The following is a 20,820-nucleotide window of genomic DNA, read 5'->3' on the forward strand; positions in this document are numbered from 1 at the left end:
AGTAAAAAAAAAATTTAAGTGTGGAATATAAAATAGAACCTTTCATTGGACTCTTAAAGATAATAATTTATACCACCTTTAGGGGCACAGGTGTGTGTGCGTGCGTGTGTGCATGTGTGTGTGTGCTTAATCTAATTAGAAAAGGCCCGTGTGCATTTTTAAAGATTCTGAATATTCCAAGCCACAGTCCCTTTCTATCTGTTGAAAATGAAGAGACTACAATGACTTAAGCATCCAAAAACTATCTTCTTTTAATATCTGAACCTACATAAATACATTCAAGGGCTGTGAATGCTCATTCACTAACAAGATTGGAAAAAAATCATACCAGTTAGCTAGTTTAACTTGAGGAATCAGGATTCATCTCATATCAATTAAGCAATAACTCAGCAACAGTTTCTTTCATGGATATAAAAATATATTTCCTTCCTGTGCATTATTTTGCTCTCAAATGGGAAATCATTTAAAAGCTGAGGAAGCAGACAAGCTCCTTCATCTCTAGTCAGGATACAAAATGTGAGAGAGGGCCAAGCTCACTGAAGAACCCAGGAACTTCCTGTGAGGCTACCAGGGTCATTTACGGTTGCTGAATCTTAAAGTTCCTTATATGCCCTACAACAATTTATTCACTATAATTGCTGGGTACAGAATAATTTCAAGCCGTACTTCAATTTAAATAAAATACAGGTTTATCTTTACATTAGAAAATAAATTACTGAAAACTTGGAAAACAAAAAATTCCACTCACTCTAGTATTTTAATACCTGTACTTCTAGCATTTTGATTTCTTTCTCCTTTTTCCTAGGTCATTAAAAAAGAAACCACCAATGTGACTGTCACACGCATGCGTCTGTGTGGATGCCACTCCTCTCACTAACAAGCACCATTCCATGTTGCTACAGTGTTATAAAATCCACTTTAGCTGCCTAACGTATTTCAATTGAAAAATTGTATCTAACTATATTTTAATATATTAATGTACGTTCATTCTGATTTTTCAAAAAAAGCATACAAGTATCTGCTGTTAAATAAAACCAGTCTTTTTTGTGTCTTCTCGGTAAACTGTAGTAGTCACTATAAAACCAAGCCTAAAACCGATATAAATAAACTGATAAACTTAAAACAATGCAGCTGAAGGACCCCTAAAGATCACTTAATCAACTGAACTAGGCACACAGACACTACTCATCCAGTCTTTTCCTGGGCAAGAGAAGAAAGAGATAATGCTTCTAATACACACATAAAACACTGAAATGTAAATAAAAAATATAAATATAAAACACCCATCTTAAACTATACAACTAAAATTTGCATCTATTTCAGAAGCTGAAGATTAAGAACACACGTTTTGGACACTAAACACATTATTTCCTGACTACAGTATCGACAGTGATTATAAAGACAGTTTTAGTAAATCCACCTTACTTGGAAATTAAACATTCATTTCCTAATTCTGTAATTTTTTCTTAAAGGTGGCTCTTTAATTAGTCTTTCTGATCAGTAGTTAGGGTGACTAGTAAAATACCCTCTACCAAATAGCATGCCCAGGCAGTACTGTATGTACTTACTCATTTTATTTATTTATTTATCAGCCACTCTGTGGAGCATATTTATTTATTTATTGGTCACTCTGTGTGACGTGTTATTTACTTATTTATTTATTGGTCACTCTGTGCAGCATGCAGGACCTTAGTTCCCCAACCACAGATCAAATCCATGCCCCTGCAGTAGAAGCATGGAGTCTTAACCACTGGACTGCCAGGGCATTCCCCCAGGCAATATTTTAATATTTAAGTGTTTTTTACAGACATATCTCATATTCTCATAATAACTCCATGAGGTATTATTATTATTTCCATTTTTAAAATGAGGTGCTGAGAGGCTAAGTAACTTGTCCTGGGTCACACAGATAAGCCAGAGCAACGATTCTAACCAAGCTGGGCTGTCTGCCTCTAAGATCCTCGCATGTCATCATTACACTGTGTGCGGCTTCTGTTTCTCTGTAGCTTTAAGCTCCCAATGCTCAGCGTTATTTTGTCATTTGCCATTGTCTTAGGCAGAAGTATATGAAAAGACCTAGCAGAAGAATTTTGGTGAAGTAACCAAGGCACTAGGAGGACAATGGAAGCTGACAGAAACACAGTAAAGAAAGCAAGGAGAACCTTGCCCTGAGATTAAAGGCCTTTCAAGACCAAAGTCCCTACACGTCAACGAAATCCAGCATCAATCCTTTTACAGAAACGTGAAAGAAAAAAAAAAAAAAGAAAGAAACATGCACATGGAGGGGGCAGACATGGGTTCCCGGGCTGTTTTGCAGCCACCCTTCCCTTCACTGAAAGGGAATATATACCTCAGAGAGGCCTTTTCTAAGCTATACAAGTGAAGGCATGGATCACTTGTCAGCAGCAACGTCATCAGAAATAATCAAAGTTAAATACCAAGGGGAGGGCTTCCCTAGTGGCTCAGTGGTAAAGAATCCACCTGCCAATGCAGGAGACATGGGTTTGATACCCGGTCCCAGAAGATCCCACATGTCTCGGAGTAACTAAGCCCATGCGCCACAACTACTGAGCCCACACACTGCAACAAGAGAAGCCACCACAATGAGAAGCCCACGCACCACAACTGCAGAGTAGCCGCCTCTCGTCGCAACTAGAGAAAAAGCCCTTGAAGCAATGAAGGCCCAGCACAGCCAACAGATAAATAAATAAATTTTTAAAAACTGAGGGGAACTCAGCCATAAAAAGAACAAAATAATGCCATCCGCAGCAACAAGGATGAACCTAGAGGTTCTCATACTAAATGAAGTTAAGTCAGGCAGTGAAAGACAGGTACCACATGATACCATTTATATGTGGAACCTAAAAAGAGGCCACAAATGAACTTATCTACAAAACCAAAATAGAGCTACAGAGATAGAAAATAAACTTATGGTTACAAGGGGGTAAGGAATAAACTCGAAGATTAGGACTGACGAATACACACTGCTACACATAAAATAGATGATTAATAAGGACCTACTGTACAACACAGGGAGCTCTACTCAATATTCTGTAATGGACTATATGGGGGAAAAAATCTTAAAAAGAGTGGATATATGTGTAACAGATTCACTTTGCTGTACGCCTGAAAGTAACACAACATTGTAAATCAATTATACCCCAATTTAAAAAAAGCTACAGGGAAAGGCAAAAGAAAACTGTGTTTTCTTTATCTGGAGAGGAGAAGACTCTACATAGCTCTGACTCCTAGAGAACTCCTCTCTCACCTCTCCCAAGCTTCCTGGAGAAGTGTGGCTCACAAAAGCAGAGGAAGACCACTCACCCAAGTGAGGAGTGCAGCCGCCCGGGTGGCATGGAGCGTCATCTTGGTGAAACCAGACAGTCACCCCGACGCACCTGGAACCCAAGAGAAGAGTCAGGGTGGTTAATTACATCAGATATCCACGATGAAGGAAGAAAGGGGAAATGGCTTCATTTACCAGCTTCGATAAGTTACTCAGCACTTAATCTACCAAGACATCACTGCAGTTTTTAGAGAGCTCAGAGCATACATCAAAATTATTCTATATAACATACAGTGTCACAGCTGACAATAAAGAACTCTGCATTTAACGTCCACAAGCTCTACACACAATCTTTCTGTCCCTTAGAAAATACAACACTCAAAGCTGGACTTCAGCCCTACTCTTTGGGACATGGTGCCCTTAAAACGTGGAACAAACATCGTTTTTCAGACACATCTAGGTCTGAATGCTGAGTCCATGTGACCAAGCTCTTGTGACCTTGGACAAGTAGCATTAACTTCTTTTAGTCTCAGTTTCCTCACCTGCAAAAAAGGATCTGCAAAAACCTCTCCAGGTTATTTACTGTGATGCTTCAAGATAAAACAGGTAAAGCAAATAGCATAGTGCCTGGCACACAGTAGGTATTCAATAAATGATCACAGTCCTTAAGCAAAAAGATTGATTTCTGGCTCTTTCTGTAGGTACCCGAAGTCTGCCTAATTAACAATAACCAAGTCTTTGGGGAAAACCATCAAATTCTGGATTTCTGTATCCCCCACACCAATATCAAAGACATGGCTCCAATGGGAGACTGCTGCTGCTGCTGCTAAGTCACTTCAGTCGTGTCCGACTCTATGTGACCCCATAGACGGCAGCCCACCAGGCTCCCCCGTCCCTGGGATTCTCCAGGCAAACACACTGGAGTGGGTTTCCATTTCCTTCTCCAACGCATGAAAGTGAAAAGTGAAAGGGAAGTCACTCAGTCATGTCCGACTCTTCCCGACCCCATGGACGGCAGCCCACCAGGCTTCTCCATCCGTGGGATTTTCCAGGCAAGAGTACTGGAGCAGGGTGCCATGGGAGACTGGATGAAGCCAAATCCAATGCTGGTAGAGATCCCAGGGGACAGTTAATGAAAGATTAGGTACTTGTTCTGGTATTTTTACTCCCAATTTTCCTTTCCAGTGGGAATCTTCCATCTGTCTGCCAACCTGCTCAAGAGACCACACACCCGGTGACTACATATTCCCCAACATCTCTTAGCAGCTCGCATAATTCCCACAAATCTTCATGAGAGTAATCAGCCCCACCCCCACCTCTTACTGCCATGGGTGCCAAGTCTGTCAGTACTCTAGTAGAAGGAGGAACAAGAGTGGCAAGAGCCACATCATCTATAACTTTCCCCATATATCAGCATCTCCAGGCTGTGGGTTCTGTGGGACCAACACATGCTGAGTACTATCTGAATACAAGGTGCTGGGGATAAGACGCCATGCTTGTCCATAAGGAGCTCACTGTCTAATAGCGGAAAGAGATACATAAATCTGATAATCCACTACCCATCATCTCTTAGGCCTTCCTCTGCAAGTGTACTCTGCTTAATAAAACCAACCAAAAAGGTTATTTTCTTAGTCCTTACATATGCTCATCCTGTGCTGGAAGCTACATGGGAAATGGGAGACAAAGACATGGTCCCTGCTTTGAGGGGCTTACAGAGGAAGTAAAATTAAACATAGAAGCGCACTAAATAATAGAATAATTAAATGCCAAATATAACTAAATGCTAATTGTAATTAATTGCTTCCTGACCCTGCAAAACCCAATGTGAGTCCACCTGCCATACAAACATCACAGTTTTGGAAATGAGCCAATTCACCCAGGTTTTGGCAAAAGCAAGTGTAGTGGTTAACAAAGAGTTCTCAGGAGGGCAGAGAAGCTAAGGGGCTTATGTATTCCTCGGTTTTTGATGTTCACCCAGTGTGGCCCATCTATGGGCACTGACTGTCTTGCTCCCTCAACAGGATGAAGGCAGATGGCCTCAACTACTGAACTGCACAAAGTCTTTTCTGTGGTTGGTCAGTTATCACAAGGACCACGCTTGGCCCTTGGAGTAAAGGCAGCAATGTCCAAGTGCAAAAAAAATAAAAGTTCAGAGCTATTCAGGAACAAGGGCAATGAGGCCCTGATCACCTCCCCGTCAACCCCACTGCTGCCTCTCCAGACTCACTGTCCTTTTGATGAGGCCCAAAACAGCAGTCAGAAATTGCATTTGCAACCGGAGGTGGATCTTGCCGCCTCTGAGAGATTCCACAGCTGTGTTGCTAAAAATGACCTGACCCACCTCTTCCCTTCATCTCAGAGGCAAAACACACAACCCTTACGTCCTCCCAGGGGAGCCTGTCTAATACTGGTGTCAAGGCCAAATGCCTTCTTCTGTGCTCCCCAGGCACACGAACAGGCAGAATTCAATATTCAACATAAGGAAAGACCTTACCAGGTCAAATCCCACAGAGGGGCACTTTCTCAGAGACAGGACCCTGGGGTGAGAGCCTTGACAGCAGCTCATTCACTCACCATGGGTAATGAATGACTGAAGCCAGTGGCACAGCTAGACCTCGGCAATGGGACTACAACTTTAAGCAGACCTTGGCTTGGAACCCTAGGGCTCCCAGCCAGAGCACCATCCTCCACACCCTCCCCCTGAAATCTGAGGCAGGCCCCACCCAGAAGACTGGGTGATGGTGATGGAAAAACAGATCCCCACGATTGCAGCCTGGAACCATTTCACAGAAAGGTCTGCTAAGATTCACCCCCAATTCAATCAGGCAACTCACCCCCAACCCACCCCCCAAACCCTCAATCAACAAACAAACAAAAATCTTGAGATGCAGGCCCTCTGTGGACACCTTCAGAATTCCAACCTATCTTTTTCTTTGAAAAGAAGCGCCCTCAGCAGAGAAGGCACTCTCTCTTTGCCCTGGGCTCAAAAAGGAACCAAGACACAAAAGCAGCTGCCTTATAAACCAAAGGTCTTGTATCCTCTTGACATTTTCACAACTCACATAATGTAACTTCCTCATGTCAGGATCAATCCCCACATTTAAGGTAACCCCTCTGTCTCCAGAGAAGATAAATCAGGACAAAACCTTGACACTCAAGAGACATGCAGGGACCTGGCCTGTACCCTCTCTGGGTCTTAAAGAGTTAAAACCTAGTCCTGGTTTCCTACCAGGGCTGAAGCTAATGCAAACCACCTGCTCAGATGGAAGGACCAGGACTGGAGGGTCAGGTTGCTGAGCTCTGGGGTCTGTTCTGGAAAAGCTTCAGTTTTAAGCACTGACCAAATACAGGCCAAAGGCCAGAGTTTTGAGTTGTGGCAGCACTACTCTCCTCACCCCGCCCCCAAAATTGGGTGCCAGCTCCTTCTGAGACCACTTCTTAGCCACTGACTGCCCTCATGAACACCATGATAACACCAAAGTGCCCTGTGGTCTCAGAAAGCTGCAGAACTGTACTCAGAACAGGGGCCCTTGCCTCTGCTGAATCTTCATTCTTTTAGGTGCTAACTCCCATTCCCAGACTTTTGGGACCCAAAGCCCACACAAACCCTCACCTCAAAGGTTCCAGCTGTGTGACCCACTGCTTTTCTACCATGGGTTCCGAAGGCCCACAACTCACGAGAGAAATGGCTGTCCCAACTCTGTGCCCATGCAAGATTTACCACTACTTACCTAGACAGCCTGCCTGCTTGTGACCTCCATACGTCTTTCTAAAAGGATATCCCCACATCCAGAGTGAACACCCTAATCTTGAGGGTGCTCCTTTCCTCTAACAGGAGAGGAGGCACACTCAGGCAAGCACCCAGACCTAATCTGCTGGGTTACTCCAGAGTGACCCAGCAAAGGCCAATTCATGTCACCACTGGCTCACAGGTCATAAAGAACAGGATAGGAAATATCCTGCTGGTGCAGCCCTGGCTAGGAGGAGGTAAAAAGCCCAAGAACCAGCAGCTCTAAGAGAAGCCAATGAGGGGAAAACACAGTCCTCTTCAACCCCTGAGGAGTTCTGAGCAGGAGGTCCTGTCCAACTCCAAAGAGTTTCTCTGCACTCCTGAGGTCAGGGCAAACCAGTGGTGCTGGCTGTACTCCCAAGCCCTCGAAGGGGCTCACTCTGGACTCAGGCCTCCCCCTCTGCACGAAGACCAGCCCCTCTGTGTAGCCTAGAATTTGGCCCAGTGTCCCGGTGAGGAACACGCGAAGGACTGCAAGGGAAACCAAGGTTTCCCTGGTTTCTTCAAAGTGGCTTACTAGTATCTGCCCTTCCCCCTATGCTCTGTAGGGTCCACATCAGAAAGATGTGGGCACAAGGGCTGCAATCAAGAACCAGATCTGGGGCCTACAGCCCGACACTACACACACACCCCGACTCCAGCAGCTTATCAGCACCTGCCCCCACTGCTATATCAACACCCCCTGGTCTCTACCAGCGGACAAAATGAACCTTTTCACTCCCCACCGTTGTGTACACACCCAGGCCTCATTCGGGAATAGACGCTCTCCCGAGCTGTCTACAGCTCAACGTGCAGGCGCACACGCTTTCTCCCTCCGAACAAAAACACGCTGACATCTACGCGAGGGGGAAAGAAAGCGACCCTTTGCTCTAAAAGGCGCCAACTCCCGGATGTTGGCAAGCTCTGCTCCCAGCGCCTGAGTGTTTATTTGCTCTCCCTCTCCTCTCCCTCCCCTTCAAGGATGGCGCAGGAAAAGGAGGTGAGGGGGGAGAGTCCACCGCACCCCCTCCTCCATGTTTGAACAAAACCCCAGAGAAACAGTGAGGGAGAAAAAGTCTCAGTGCAGGGGGGGGAAGGGGAGGGGGGCCTTACCAGACTCCCAAAGCCACACGGATCTAGAGGTTTTAATCCACCATTAGCATTTAAATCTTGAAAGGAGAGGAGGAAGTGGGGAGGGGGGGTCTAGTGGAAAGTAACCCCCCACACACAAAAGAAAAGTTGTTGGTTTTCTTCTCAGTCAGCCTGGCAGGAGCGATCTTCCTGGCTGACAGCCAGAAGTGCGTCACAGCCAGGAGTCTGCTTTCTTTAAAGGCGCAGCGAGCTTCCGCGAGCGGGGAGCAGGGCACTCTCCGCGAGGGGGGAGGGGCGGCAGTCGGGGGCCGGGAGGAGGGGTCCCCGGCGCGCCCGAGCGGGAGCTGCCGAAGCCGGCCGCAAACAAGAGCCCAGGACGCGCGGGGTGGGGGCGGCGGGGGGAGGAGCCGGCAGACAAAAATACTGAACTGCGACAGTGGCGAGCGCCAAAGCAAACTGTGGCATAAACACAACGAAACGCATCTCACAGAGGCCTGCCTGACAAACCTGATAGCCCCGGACACTCCCCCTTCGCGCTCTTAAGACGGCAGTGACAGCCCGTCCATCTCTGGCCAGCCGCTGCAGAGTAGGCCGCGGGCTGCCCCGCGGGTTAGATCAGCCCTGCCTGGAGGAGAGCAGGGCAGGGAGGAAGACCCGGGAACAGAGGCTTTAGAGAGCGCACGGGACGCAGGCCCTCGGAAACAAGGGGCGGCTTCCTGCCGGCCCCGGGGCGGGTCGCGTCTCTAAGCACACACGCCGCTCGCTCGCACACAAAGCGCCGGCCTCCGTCCGCGGGTGCCGCCTGCCCCGGGACATGGCCGCCCCGTTCCCCGAGGGAACCTCTCCAGCCCGTACCTTCTGCGTGGCTAGGCCGGGCTGCTGCGCCGCGCCCGCTCCTCCCCCTCGGCCACCCAAACCAGGTGCCCGGGCCCACGGCGGCCCTGGAGCGCGGGCCTGCGCTGTCCTGTCCGGGTGACTGCGCGCTATTGTCGGCTGCGGAATGGCCGCCAAAACCCCAGCTGTGCTGCCAGAACCTAATCCCCTGTTCCGCCGAGCACTGGTGGGGAGGGGCTGAGGGGCCGAGTCTCGGGACCTCGGGCGGCAGGCAGGAGCCCCTCAGCAGACACAGGCACTGGGACCCGTCGGCAGAGTCTGCTCCCGCCTCCCCGCCAGGGCCGAAAAGAAAAGATGTCTGACGCTCATAAAACAAAACCACAGTGTTTCCACCCCCCAAACAATGACCCTCACCGATCACAAGAGAAACCCACCGGCCATCAGGAAGCCCCTCATCTTATCAGCACTTACACCACAAACATTTATTAAGCACCTACTATGCAAAAGGTACTGCTAGAGGACACTCGAGAGAGCATAGTCGTGTCCCACTCTTTGCCACCCCATGGACTGTGTAGCCCGCCAGGCTTCTCTGTCCATGGGATTTTCCAGGCAAGAATACTGGAGTGGGTTGCCATTCTCTTCTCCACAGGATCTTCTCAACCCAGGGATCAAACCTGAGTCTCCTGCATTGCACGCAGATTTTTTACCCTCCGAGCCACTAGGGAAGCCCAGAGAGCACACAAAGAAGAATTACACCAAGCATCTGTACTAAGGTAGGTTATAATTCCACAGGAGATAAGCAGTGTGACTTGAAATTATATTTCAAGACAGCATGTGCTAATTTTCACAAAAAAAGACACAAAAATTCTAACCAGTCGAGAGTAGGGAAGGACTATAAAAACTAAGTGATATTTTAATCTGGCTCTTAAAACACATAGGTAGAACTTGCCCACATAGAAATGGAGAGAGAAGTAAGGAAGAAGGAAAGCAGAAAGATGTGGACATAGTGGAGGAACAAACTTGAAGGGAGAACTGGGGTAAGATTTGGAAAATTCTGAACTTCAAGAAATGGAACAAAGATTTAGATATTTATTTTATCGTTTGTTTCTAGCACAGAGATGTGGTGTGATGAGAAGTGTACTTTGAGAAATTATTCTGGTATATAAATGAATGAGACTAGCAGCAGGGAAGCAGGTCAGAAGGCTGCCATAACAGACAGGAGACAGGCAATGGGTGGGGAGGTTGAAGGTAAGAGAGTGGAAAGGGCAATGACAGACACAGTGGGAACAGGATGAAGGGAAGGGAATGACTGAAAGCTGAGGGAGGAATTTGTAAAGAACAAAGTGTGAGGGGTGGGAGGGAGGACAGAGAAGCCATATACAGAATTAAAATAAGTGTAGAAATGCTAGGGATCACATTATTAATAGAACAAGAAAGAAAACAAGGTGCAATAAATAGCAGCTAATGCTTACTGTGTGCATACTATGTGCCAAGCACTGTTCTGCTGGTCTCCTGTGCATTAATTGTGTTAAACTCATTAATCTGAAAAACTCCCCTCAAAGAGTAGATACTATTATCACTCACCTGTACAGTGAGTAAACTGAGCCACAGAGATAAAATAATTTGCCCCAGATCACACACCTTGTGAATCGCAGGACACTGAGTCTCAATTCTCCTATTTGTAAAACAAGGATAGATACTTATTTTGTAAGATTGTGATGAAGATTCAATAACATCTATAAAATGCCCAACACACTTCTTGTGCTTAGTCGCTCAGTAGTGTCCGACTCTTTGCAACTGGAAAGAAAAGATGTCTGATGCTCATAAAACAAAACCACAGAGTTTCCACCCACCAAACAGTGACCCTCACCAATCATGAGAAAAACCCATGGGTCACTGGGAAGCCCCTCATCTTACCTGCACTTACACCACACCCATTTATTAAGCAACTACTACTTTGCCAACAAAGGTCCATCTAGTCAAGGCTATGGTTTTTCCAGTAGTCACGTATGGATGTGAGAGTTGGACTGTGAAGAAAGCTGAGCACCGAAGAATTGATGCTTTTGAACTGTGGTGTTGGAAAAGACTCTTGAGAGTCCCTTGGACTGCAAGGAGATCCAACCAGTCCATTCTAAAGGAGATCAGTCCTGGGTGTTCTTTGAAAGGAATGATGCTAAGGCTGAAACTCCAGTACTTTGGCCACCTCATGCAAAGAGTTGACTCATTGGAAAAGACTCTGATGCTGGGAGGGATTGGGGGCAGGAGGAAAAGGGGACGACAAGAGGATGAGATGGCTGGATGGCATCACCGACTCGATGGACATGAGTTTGAGTGAACTCCAGGAGTTGGTGATGGACAGGGAGGCCTGGCATGCTGCGATTCATGGGGTCGCAAAGAGTCGGACACGACTGAGCAACTGAACTGAACTATGCAAAAGGTGCTGCTAGAGGACACTCCAGAGAGCATACGTACTCAGTTGTGTCCAACTCTTTGCGACCCCATGGACTGTAGCCCACCAGGCTCCTCCATCCATGGGGATTCTCCAGGCAAGAATACTGAAGTGGGTTGCCATGCCCTCCACCAAGGGATGTTCCCAACCCAGGGATCAAACCCAGGTCTCCTGCTTTGTGGATTCTTTACCATCTGAGGCACCAGGGAAGCCCAAGAATACTGGAGTGGGTAGCCTATCCCTTCTCCAGGGGATCTTCTCGACTCAGGAATCAAACCGGGGTCTCCTGCATTGCAGGCAGATTCTTTACCAGCTCAGCTACCAGGGAACCCAGCACACTTGACTAGCAAGTAAGGCACAGGGTGGTACTTAAAGGTCAATTCCTACTTACGGGTTTTGGCCCCTTTTCACCAAGATGTCCAAGCAGAAGTTCACTCACCATTTGTCAGGGAAGCTAGTGGGGTGCTTCTCCCTGAAAGAGACTAGGTCCCCAGCCAGGATGCTTGCTTTCCTTCCATCAGTATGCTTCTATGGATTTTACTTTATCAACACCCCGATTACTGGTTATCTTGTGATGGGGTTAGATTGTAGGGGACTTTCTACACTGGGTTTCTTTTTATGTTTGAGTTTATTTTTAATAACCATGTATTACACTGGTGATCAGAAAAATGTGTCTACATACTGCGTTTGTCATTTGTATTCCCTTGACTATATATGCAGGGAAGTCTTGTTTTCACATCTAGAATGTAAATTCCTCAAGGGCATAACCATCTATGATACCCCATAGTACCTAGGGCTCCTTGAATCTGTTCCACGGAACTACATCTGGATGGAAGGCTTCTGGCCTTTTCAACCTTCTGGCCAAATTCAACCTTCTGGCCACCAGAGAAGGACTGTGCTGAGTAGTGGGGGTGTTCTGGAAGGGGTCAAAACAAGGCCCATTGCTGCAGAGACCTCCATGGTCCCACTTCTTCTCCTGGGCAGACCCTGTATCCTATTCCCATCGTATCACTTGCAGTCTGTGGTTAGCAATTGCTCTTGGTATTCAAATATGCACCAGGAAAGTAAAGGCAAAGCAAAAACCAAAGCTTTTATAGAAAAGCAAAGAGGCAAACATGATTTAATGACTGGCATGATCAATACTCCAGAAAAGGTCTGAGGTGAAAATAGGAGGCAGGCCTCCTAAAATCACCATTGCCACATCTGGCACTGTGTCAGCTCTGAAGCGCCCCAGCACACGAAAGGATTGATACTGAGTCTCAAAAGAATACAAGAAGTCCTCCTCCCGCTCTCCCTTGGCTTTAAACTCAAGACAACAGCTTCCAGCTGTGCGGCCTCAGAGGCGCTGAACTCTCCTCTGGAACCTCTCCACCGCAGCTGCCAAGCTTCTGGGCCTGCTCTTCAGGACAGCCCAAGGAGCTGGGCCAGTTTCCCTGGCCTCTCCCTCCCCCACCACAGAGCACCACTCCCCTCCCTTCCCCGGCCCTCCCCTCCCCTCCCAGGGCAGCCGGCCAGAAGAACCTCCCCACCCCTCCTCCCAGCCTAGCCAGGCAGTCAGCCGGCCATGGCTACTGCTGGATTCCACAGCCCCTGCTCACAGTCCCCGAAAGATTGCGATAAGAGTGGTAAAACCATTTTTAAAAGAAAGAGAAGGAGGGGAAGAAAACGACACCTAACACAAAATCTGAAAGGCTTCAGGTAGAGGTTGGAGGCGTTGGGGATGGGCGCAGAACGCACAAGGTGTTTTCAAGGCATCTGGTATATTATATCTCCTGAATTGAGTGGTATATGGTGTATGGGTATTTATTATTCTTGTTTAAGATATAAACATTATGATTTTTTAAAGTGTATTATCATTTTTACAAGTTTAAACTGAAGAAAGGAAGGGAGCTTTTCCCTGAGATGGTTCAGGAATGAGTGGTTCTTAATACGAACCATTTGCCTGGCATTCACAGTCCTGTGGGACCCGGCCCAGGTCTTACCTTCCACAGTCACTGCCCTTACCCAAACCCTCCACCCTGCCAGACTGGTCTTCGCACTGTCTTCTGAGGTCCCTCTGAACCTCACACCTCAGCCTACCAGCCTGGGAGGGAAGCTTTCACCACAGAAAGCTACAGGCTAAAGCCTAATGAGAGCCTCTCTCTCAGTCCCTACAGGCCCTCCCACAAGGAATGTTGGCAGGAGAAATGCTTATGGATCCACTACCCTATGCAATGCCTTCTAAGTCCTTCCTCTGCCACCTGATGTCCCAGCATAATAAATACCTAAAGACTATCATTACTGTTGTTGCTGTCACTGTTGTAATTAATAGCTAGCATTTAATGAGCACTTGGTATATGCCAGACACTATGCGAAACACTTCTTAGCTTTACTGTGTTTAATCCTCACAATAACCCGGTAACACAATGACCCAAAACACTATGATTATCCCTATTTTACCAAAATGGAAAACTGAGAATGGCTACATAACTTGCTGAAGGTCACAAAGAATAAGTGCTGGAGGTAAAATCTGAACCCAATTTGAGCCCAGATCCCATCCTCTTACATGGTCCTTTTATCTAATTCTCAGGAAGTCTTAAGGTAGGTTTTATTTCTAAAGATGACAAAATCTGAGACTCAGAAATTAAGTGACTTGGTCACCTGAGTAGTGAGTTGTCTATCTGGTCTCTAGACCATTCTCTGCTGCTCTCAAATCACTGAATAAAAAAAAGGCAGCAGCCCATCCTCAGTGGCTCAAAGAAGCCTCGCACCTGTACCTCCTCCCCAAAATCAACTGTTTAATCAAAAACATTCAACAGTTCCAATTTCCAAGATAACCGCTAAAGGGACTTCCCTGGTGGTCCAGTATCTAAGACTCCACACTCCCAGTGCAGGGGACCCAGGCTCAATCCCTGTCAGGGAACTAGAGCCCCCATGCTGCAACCAAGAGTTTTCATGCCACAGCAGAGATCGAGGATCCCGTGTGCCACAGCTAACCCCTGGCGCAGCCAAATAAATAAAGCATTTTTAAGTAATCACTAAAGTTTTTTTCTGAAGATGCAAGAGCTTTATAAACATTAAAGGGCCAAAACTCTTCTGAATCAGCAAGCACAGAAGAGAAGTCTTCTCCTAGAAGAGATGTTGGACATATCTAAAGGGTGAGAAGCCATGGAGAAAGAAGGCTGGAGGGAATACCATTGGCTGGAGGGAAGGACAATATTTCAGAACCCTGACCTGGAGCTTATTTACCAGGCCTTATTCTCCCTCTCCAGAGGGTAGGGGCTAAGTAATGAGGCAGTGTTGGCAAGCCTGAGCTTCCTGGGGAGAAAAGCAGAGGGCATATCAAAACCCAGAGAGGATTCATTATGACATCCAAGAGGCTCTATTCACTTCTCCCTCAAGGAGGTCTTTCTGCAAAACACCTAAGAACCTGTTCACCCTGTTTCCTTGTCACAGAGGAGCAAACGGCTCTGTCCCTACAGGCAACATGTCTAGCATAGTGTTTGCTCACAAGCACAGAACTGATGATGAGAAAGGTCAAAGAAACAAAAGGAACAGTTTTAATGTAAAGATTTGCAACTCCTGGAGACAGCCTTGCCAGTAATAGAAAACACACTAGGTTTGGTGTTGGAAGTGACTGGAGGGAAATTCTGCATCAGCCACAGACTGTACTTGTGGCTTTCAAGCAAGGCACTTGCCCTAACTTGGGCCTCAGGAAAAGGTGAGGGTCAGATCATATCTAAAGGTATCTCCAAAAATTTCCCATGATTCTTTCTCCAGGACACCATTCTCAACAACAAGAATCTTGTAATAAAATGAATTTCCTCAGTACCTGGTCAAAAACCTCACCAGTTAGGGCTTCCTTCTCCCCCAAATAGCAAGTCCACTAGAAACAGGCACTTTGTCTGTCACCCTACTGGGTCCCATGCCCAAAGCGAGGCACTCAAGGGTGTTTCATTAATCCTGATGAGAGGAGGAGGTCCTCAAAAACTGGTAGTTCCAACTTTGTATGGGGTACAATGAAAAGTAATAGTAGCCATACTTGGCATTTACAAGGTTTCATAAATAAAAGCCACAGAGAAAGTGCAATTTATGATTACATTGATCTCAACACCCTAAAGAAAATCAGCTTTCTATACCCGGCCAACAAATCACAGAACCTCAAGGATGAAAGAGCCCTTAATGGTCTTCTAGTCCCCCGTTAGATCAACACTGGAATACATGTGACAGCTCTGCTGAAGATTTCCTATCTTCTGCCCAAGAGAAATTTTACAGCTTATTTGTAAAAGCTTATTTGCTTATGCCTGAGCAAGGACTGCCAATTCAAGACAACTTGTAATTTCAGAACATGAGCTGGGAGAGCATGATACTGCCCAGGATCTGGTCTGTTTCAAATCAGCTTTAAGTAGCCATAAAACTCAGAGGACATCTCTCGCTTTTCTCTTCTCTCCCATCCTCTCTCTGTCTTCCTCTTCCTCTCTTTCATATCTCCACCTCTCACTCAGCACTGAAACCTCTGTCTTTCTGGTTCAAATCCACTTCTTCTACCACACCAGGATGATTTTAACCACTGACAGAAATGAACAAAAACATATTAATAGGGATTAGATTTCTCAGTGGGGTGCCAGATAACTCAAGAACCAAACCTGTCAATATGTTACTAATAAGTAAAATAAATGGATCTAGTGTCTAACATGGTCATGATAAAAAATTTAAACAATTGAAAAACCCTAACATTTTAACAGATTTCAAAGATTTAAAGAAGGCTACGTCTCATGTCTCAATTAACCCCCCTAAACTTAGAACCCTAAAAGGCAAGTATGTTTATTAACATTTTTATAACTAGGACCCTAGGCTTCAAAAAAGAAGGCAATACCTGCCCTCAGGGTCAACCACCAAGGCTGCAGAACCAGAATTCATCTTCTAAATCCATGGCTCTCTCCAGTCCAACTAAGCTACATCCTATATACCTTTCCCATCAGCACAGCTTTTTATTCATTCAAAGCACTTTTGAATTCCCTGTTCAAACTGTTTCTACTACAGCTTGTGAAGTGGCAGAGCTGGAATGATTTTCTCCATCTTTAAAGACACTAAACACCATTTGACAAAATAACATTCCATATATCTGGCGTCACTGAGAAGTACAGAATCCCCAACAAGCAGTTTTTCTAAAAACTGAAATCTCCCTTTAGGACCAAACCCCTTTTGAAAAAAACTATTCACGATACAAAGTCCCCAAAATGCCTAAGATATGTTAGAGTTAATGAAATTTAATCAGAGACATTCAACTATAAACATGAAACAACCAACCTAGAAATACTGTGTTCAGATGAATGAGATGGGCTCAGAATCCTGTGAAGAGACATACCTATAACTCACCTAAACATGAGCCCAAAGGACAAGGCCTTGGGTAGTGCTGAACAGAAGGTGAGAGAATACTGGAAAGCGCAGTGGAGACCAGGAGTGACTTACTAAAGGAGCAGTGTGCGGCACTGAAGGATTCTGAGTAGGAGGATGGCATATGTGTTATGTGCTGTGGAAAGGATGGATCTGGCAGGACACTGAGTCCAGAGGCAGATAAAGCAGAAGTAAAACTGCTGCTCTCAGGCAAGGGCAGTAGGAACTTTAAAAAGGTATATTTAAAAGGCACTGTGGAATAGGCTCCAAGATCTTAGGAAACAGGAGTATGGGAAAGGTGAGGAGCAGTAAAGACCTCTAGGATTCTCACTTTGGTGAAAGACTTCAGAAGAGGAACACAGGAGGAGCTACTGTTTTACAGGCCCTGTGAGGGACAGATTAACTCAGGAAGGCATGATGAGGAAAGCTTTACCGAGGAAGTGGCATTGAAGCTGAGTACTTAAAGTACGAGTAGGATGAGTACGGTTTCACCAAAAGAGAAGTTAAAGAAAAAAAAAAAAAAAAGCATTCTAGCAGGGAGAACAGCATGTGCAAAGACAGAGCTTATTACATCTGAGCCATGGCGTGCAGTTTTAGGAAGGTGTAGCAGATGGTGAGGCTAAGGAGCATTAAACCATGAGGTACTGACATCACACTAAGGAATTCAGAAGTTATCCTGGAGGTGATGGGAAACAATCAAGGTTTCTGAAGGGAAGAAGTAAAGGGGAGTAACACAGATCAGACCTATGTTCCCGGCTGTATAAAGTACAGGCTAGAATGGTGAGAAACAGAAGGAAGGCAATATAGCATAACGGTTAAGAGCATGGAGTCTGGAGTTAGACAGGCTAATTACAACTCTGGCTCTAGGGACGTCCCTGGTGGTACAGTAGATTAAAAAGTCCACCTGCCAATGCAGGGAACACTGGTTCAATTCCTGGTCAGAGAAGATTCCATGTGCTATGGAATAACTGAGCCCATGCACCACCACTACTGAGCCCAAGCTCTAGAAACTTCGAGCCGCAACTACTGAGCCTGTGAGCCACAACCACTGAAATCCTCGTGCTCTAGGGCCTGTGCTCCGCAACAAGAGAAGCCACCACAATGAGAAGCCCATGCAACAAAGAGTAACCCTCGATCACCGCAACTAGAGAGCCCCCACATGCAACAACAAATACCCAGCACGGCCAAAAAAGCTGGAGCCAAATTAAAAAAAAAAAAAATCCTGGCTCTAGGACTTTAATAACTGCAAGCTTCCCCATCTGTAAAATGGGAGTAAGAATACTTTCTCAGAGGGTGATATAGGGAATTTACAAGATAGTATGTGTGAAGAAAGTGCTTAGCACAGTACCCAGCAGAAAGGTTGAAAGTTTATTAGTAAAAAGTTACTGAAGTTCATTAGTAAAAAGTTACTTCTGTGTGTGGTCTAGTGTTGTGCACGCTCTTCCTCCTACCCAAAGCTTTCTCTTCCTGTTCACATGATTAATTCTAACTTACTCTTCTTGCATGATTGTATGCTAAGTTGCTTCAGTCACGTCCAACTCTGTGGGACCCTATGGACTAGAGCCTGCAGGCTCCTCTGTCCTCGGATTCCCCAGGCAAGAATACTGCAGTGAGTTGCCATGCCCTCCTCCAGGGGATCTTCCCCACCCAGGGACCGAAGCCAAGTCTCTTAAGTCTCCTGTGTTAGCAGGCGGGTTCTTTACCACTAGGGCCACCTGGGAAGCCCCAACTTATCCTTCCTATCTTTGCTCAAATGCCACGTCTCCATGTAAAATCTCCCTAACCACCTGGATTAGGTCAGGCACAGCATCATATTCTTTTCCTTTATAGCTCTCATAGTCTCTAGTTATATCTTTCTATATTTCATTCTCTTTTTTCTACTACTGTGAGCTCCATGAAAACACATACCATGTGCTCACCACCGAATTCCTGGAACTGAGTAAAGTGCATTGCACCTGATAGGCATTTACAGAATTAATGAAAGGTTTCAAATTACATTTTTAAAATGAACTGTTTATAAGATGCAATCTTTATATAGGTTAGAGATATCAATTTGGGTCACATTTGGAACACTGTGACTATAATCAGAAGTGGGTCTGTGGTGGGATCATGCTTGCCCTGTTGGGCCTGTAAAGGAGTGGTATATTCATTTGCTATTGAAATCAGCTAATCTGAGGCCAAAGCCTCTGCCTTACACAACTCTAGGAGGCACCAGCATTGAGAGGAAATGAGAGAAAAATGGAAGAAATTCCACATCTTTGGGGATTCTATTTAGGTCCTCTACTCCTCTATATTATTTCCATTTTGGAGCATTTAACAGAAACTAGTGACTATACCAAATGTCAACAACAACAAAAAAGGAGATAATACTGGTAGATAAGAGAATGGATTTGGGATCAAACAAACTTCTTCATTTCTCTTCTTACTTGAGGTTCACATCATCTCCTGCTTGGATACCTCCCTCACCAAAACCAACTAGCAGTTGTGTTTGGCTTTTCATCACTGACAGTATTTTCCATCTACAAAATATTTCATGTGATCTCACAACAGTTCTGTGAGGTAGACATTATTGTTTTCATTTTATCAAAAAGAAATGAGGTTCAGAAAAGTATCTCCCCTAAGGTTCCACAACGAAAGAGCGATAGGACCACGATGCAACTCTGATGTTCTGGCTCCAGACTTGGAGCCCTTTCCAGCAGACTCACCCAAGAGAACCATGAGCTATCCTGACATATACTTTCACTCCTTTTAAAAAGAAAACCGCATGGGGACAATGACTGGAAGGGTGGGTGTGCTGGGTGCTGCTCCTGTTCTTGATGTAGCACCAGTTACACAGATGTGCTCACTTTCTGCAAACTTCAGGAACTATATACTTTACAAGCTGTTCTACGTGTGTTACACTGTAAAAAGTAAATACCAGGCAAAACTACGACAGACTAATCAAAATTCAGAAGCATTACGTTGGATGCCTCAGAACTACATGTATATTTTCCTGACTTCTCAAGCAGCAGCTACATATAGGACACCTACCAGTTAATTAAGTACAAAATCCTTGCACACTCAAATACCATATCCACCCACCTGCTTCTCCCTACCCAGAACGACCAGGTGATATGAGTGAATCTGTTGGGATCAGGAGCAAGGGAAGCCCAGAAAGGGGCCAACAATATATAGTCAATGAAAAAAAAAAAAAAAAGGCACTGAAAAGTAGAACTATCCTGTATCTTCAATGATAAGATATCTCAATTTTAGAGATAATAAAAATGTGAAAAAATAGCCAGTGCCAATTATAAAATGCATTTTAATTTCAGACTGTTAAAATGTAACAAAAACAAAAGGCATTTAAAAGTAAATGAAATACAATCTAAAATCTCAAGAGGTGTTGCAATTGTAGAACTGTAGGACCCTAAACCTGTGGAATGTCAGGCCTAGAAAGGACCTTGGAGACCACTGTCTCCTGGTACAAGCTCTTCATTTTACAGATGAAAAGACTGAGGCCCTTGTTTAACAGTTGTTAAATGACCTTATTAAATTAAAGCTCACACATAAGAAAGTTTAGAACTACAACTACAAAGTTGGTTCCCTTACTCCTGTGTTCTCTTTCTACTACCCAGATACTAAACCCAAGGGATTTACATGATAACTCTATTTTTACTTCATTAACTCACTAAAAAAAAATTTAAAGTACCTCTTAGAAATCAATTAAGATGAAAAACTATTTAGGAAACTTCATTTTTTACTCAGGAAGTTTATCTTCCTTGTTCTGTAAAACTAATGAAGCAATACAAAGTTAGATAAAAACAAAATTAGCCTCCCATAATCTCTCAGCCTCCAAGTCCTCCCATAAGATAAGAAACATTAGGGACTTCCATGGCGGTCCAATAGTTAGGACTCCATGCTTCCACTGCGGGGGGTGGGGGAGGTGGGTTCCACCTCCAGTTAGGGAACTAAGATCCCACATGCTGTGCAGCGTGGCCAAAAATTAAGTTAAATGTACAACTTGCAGGCATTCAG

General features: G+C 45.3%; 1 protein-coding gene and 1 long non-coding RNA gene across 7 annotated transcripts in view; one reads left to right on the forward strand and one right to left on the reverse strand.

Moving 5' to 3' along the window:
* NUMA1 (nuclear mitotic apparatus protein 1) overlaps positions 1–20,820 on the reverse strand; it is a 72,258-nt gene that overhangs the window by 27,944 nt on the left and 23,494 nt on the right. Inside the window, exons 1-2 of one of the 6 annotated variants that reach the window (XM_019974528.2) lie at positions 9,003–9,139; positions 3,325–3,398 (exon numbers count right to left, since the gene is read on the reverse strand). In XM_019974528.2, coding sequence (XP_019830087.2) covers positions 3,325–3,366 — 42 coding nt within the window. In that variant the 5' untranslated portion in view covers positions 3,367–3,398; positions 9,003–9,139. Of the gene's footprint in view, positions 1–3,324; positions 3,399–7,815; positions 7,970–8,168; positions 8,400–8,654; positions 8,914–9,002; positions 9,140–20,820 lie in introns of those variants that run through there. The other 5 variants (XM_019974529.2, XM_019974532.2, XM_019974527.2 and 2 more) reach the window with 5 other exon arrangements.
* LOC139187330 (uncharacterized) lies at positions 9,307–14,284 on the forward strand. Its single transcript, XR_011570880.1, has 3 exons — positions 9,307–9,488; positions 9,631–9,754; positions 13,578–14,284. It is a non-coding gene; the product is annotated as an uncharacterized lncRNA (long non-coding RNA).

Source organism: Bos indicus, chromosome 15 (genome assembly GCF_029378745.1).
Source record: "Bos indicus isolate NIAB-ARS_2022 breed Sahiwal x Tharparkar chromosome 15, NIAB-ARS_B.indTharparkar_mat_pri_1.0, whole genome shotgun sequence".
NCBI classification, from domain to species: Eukaryota; Metazoa; Chordata; class Mammalia; order Artiodactyla; family Bovidae; genus Bos; species Bos indicus.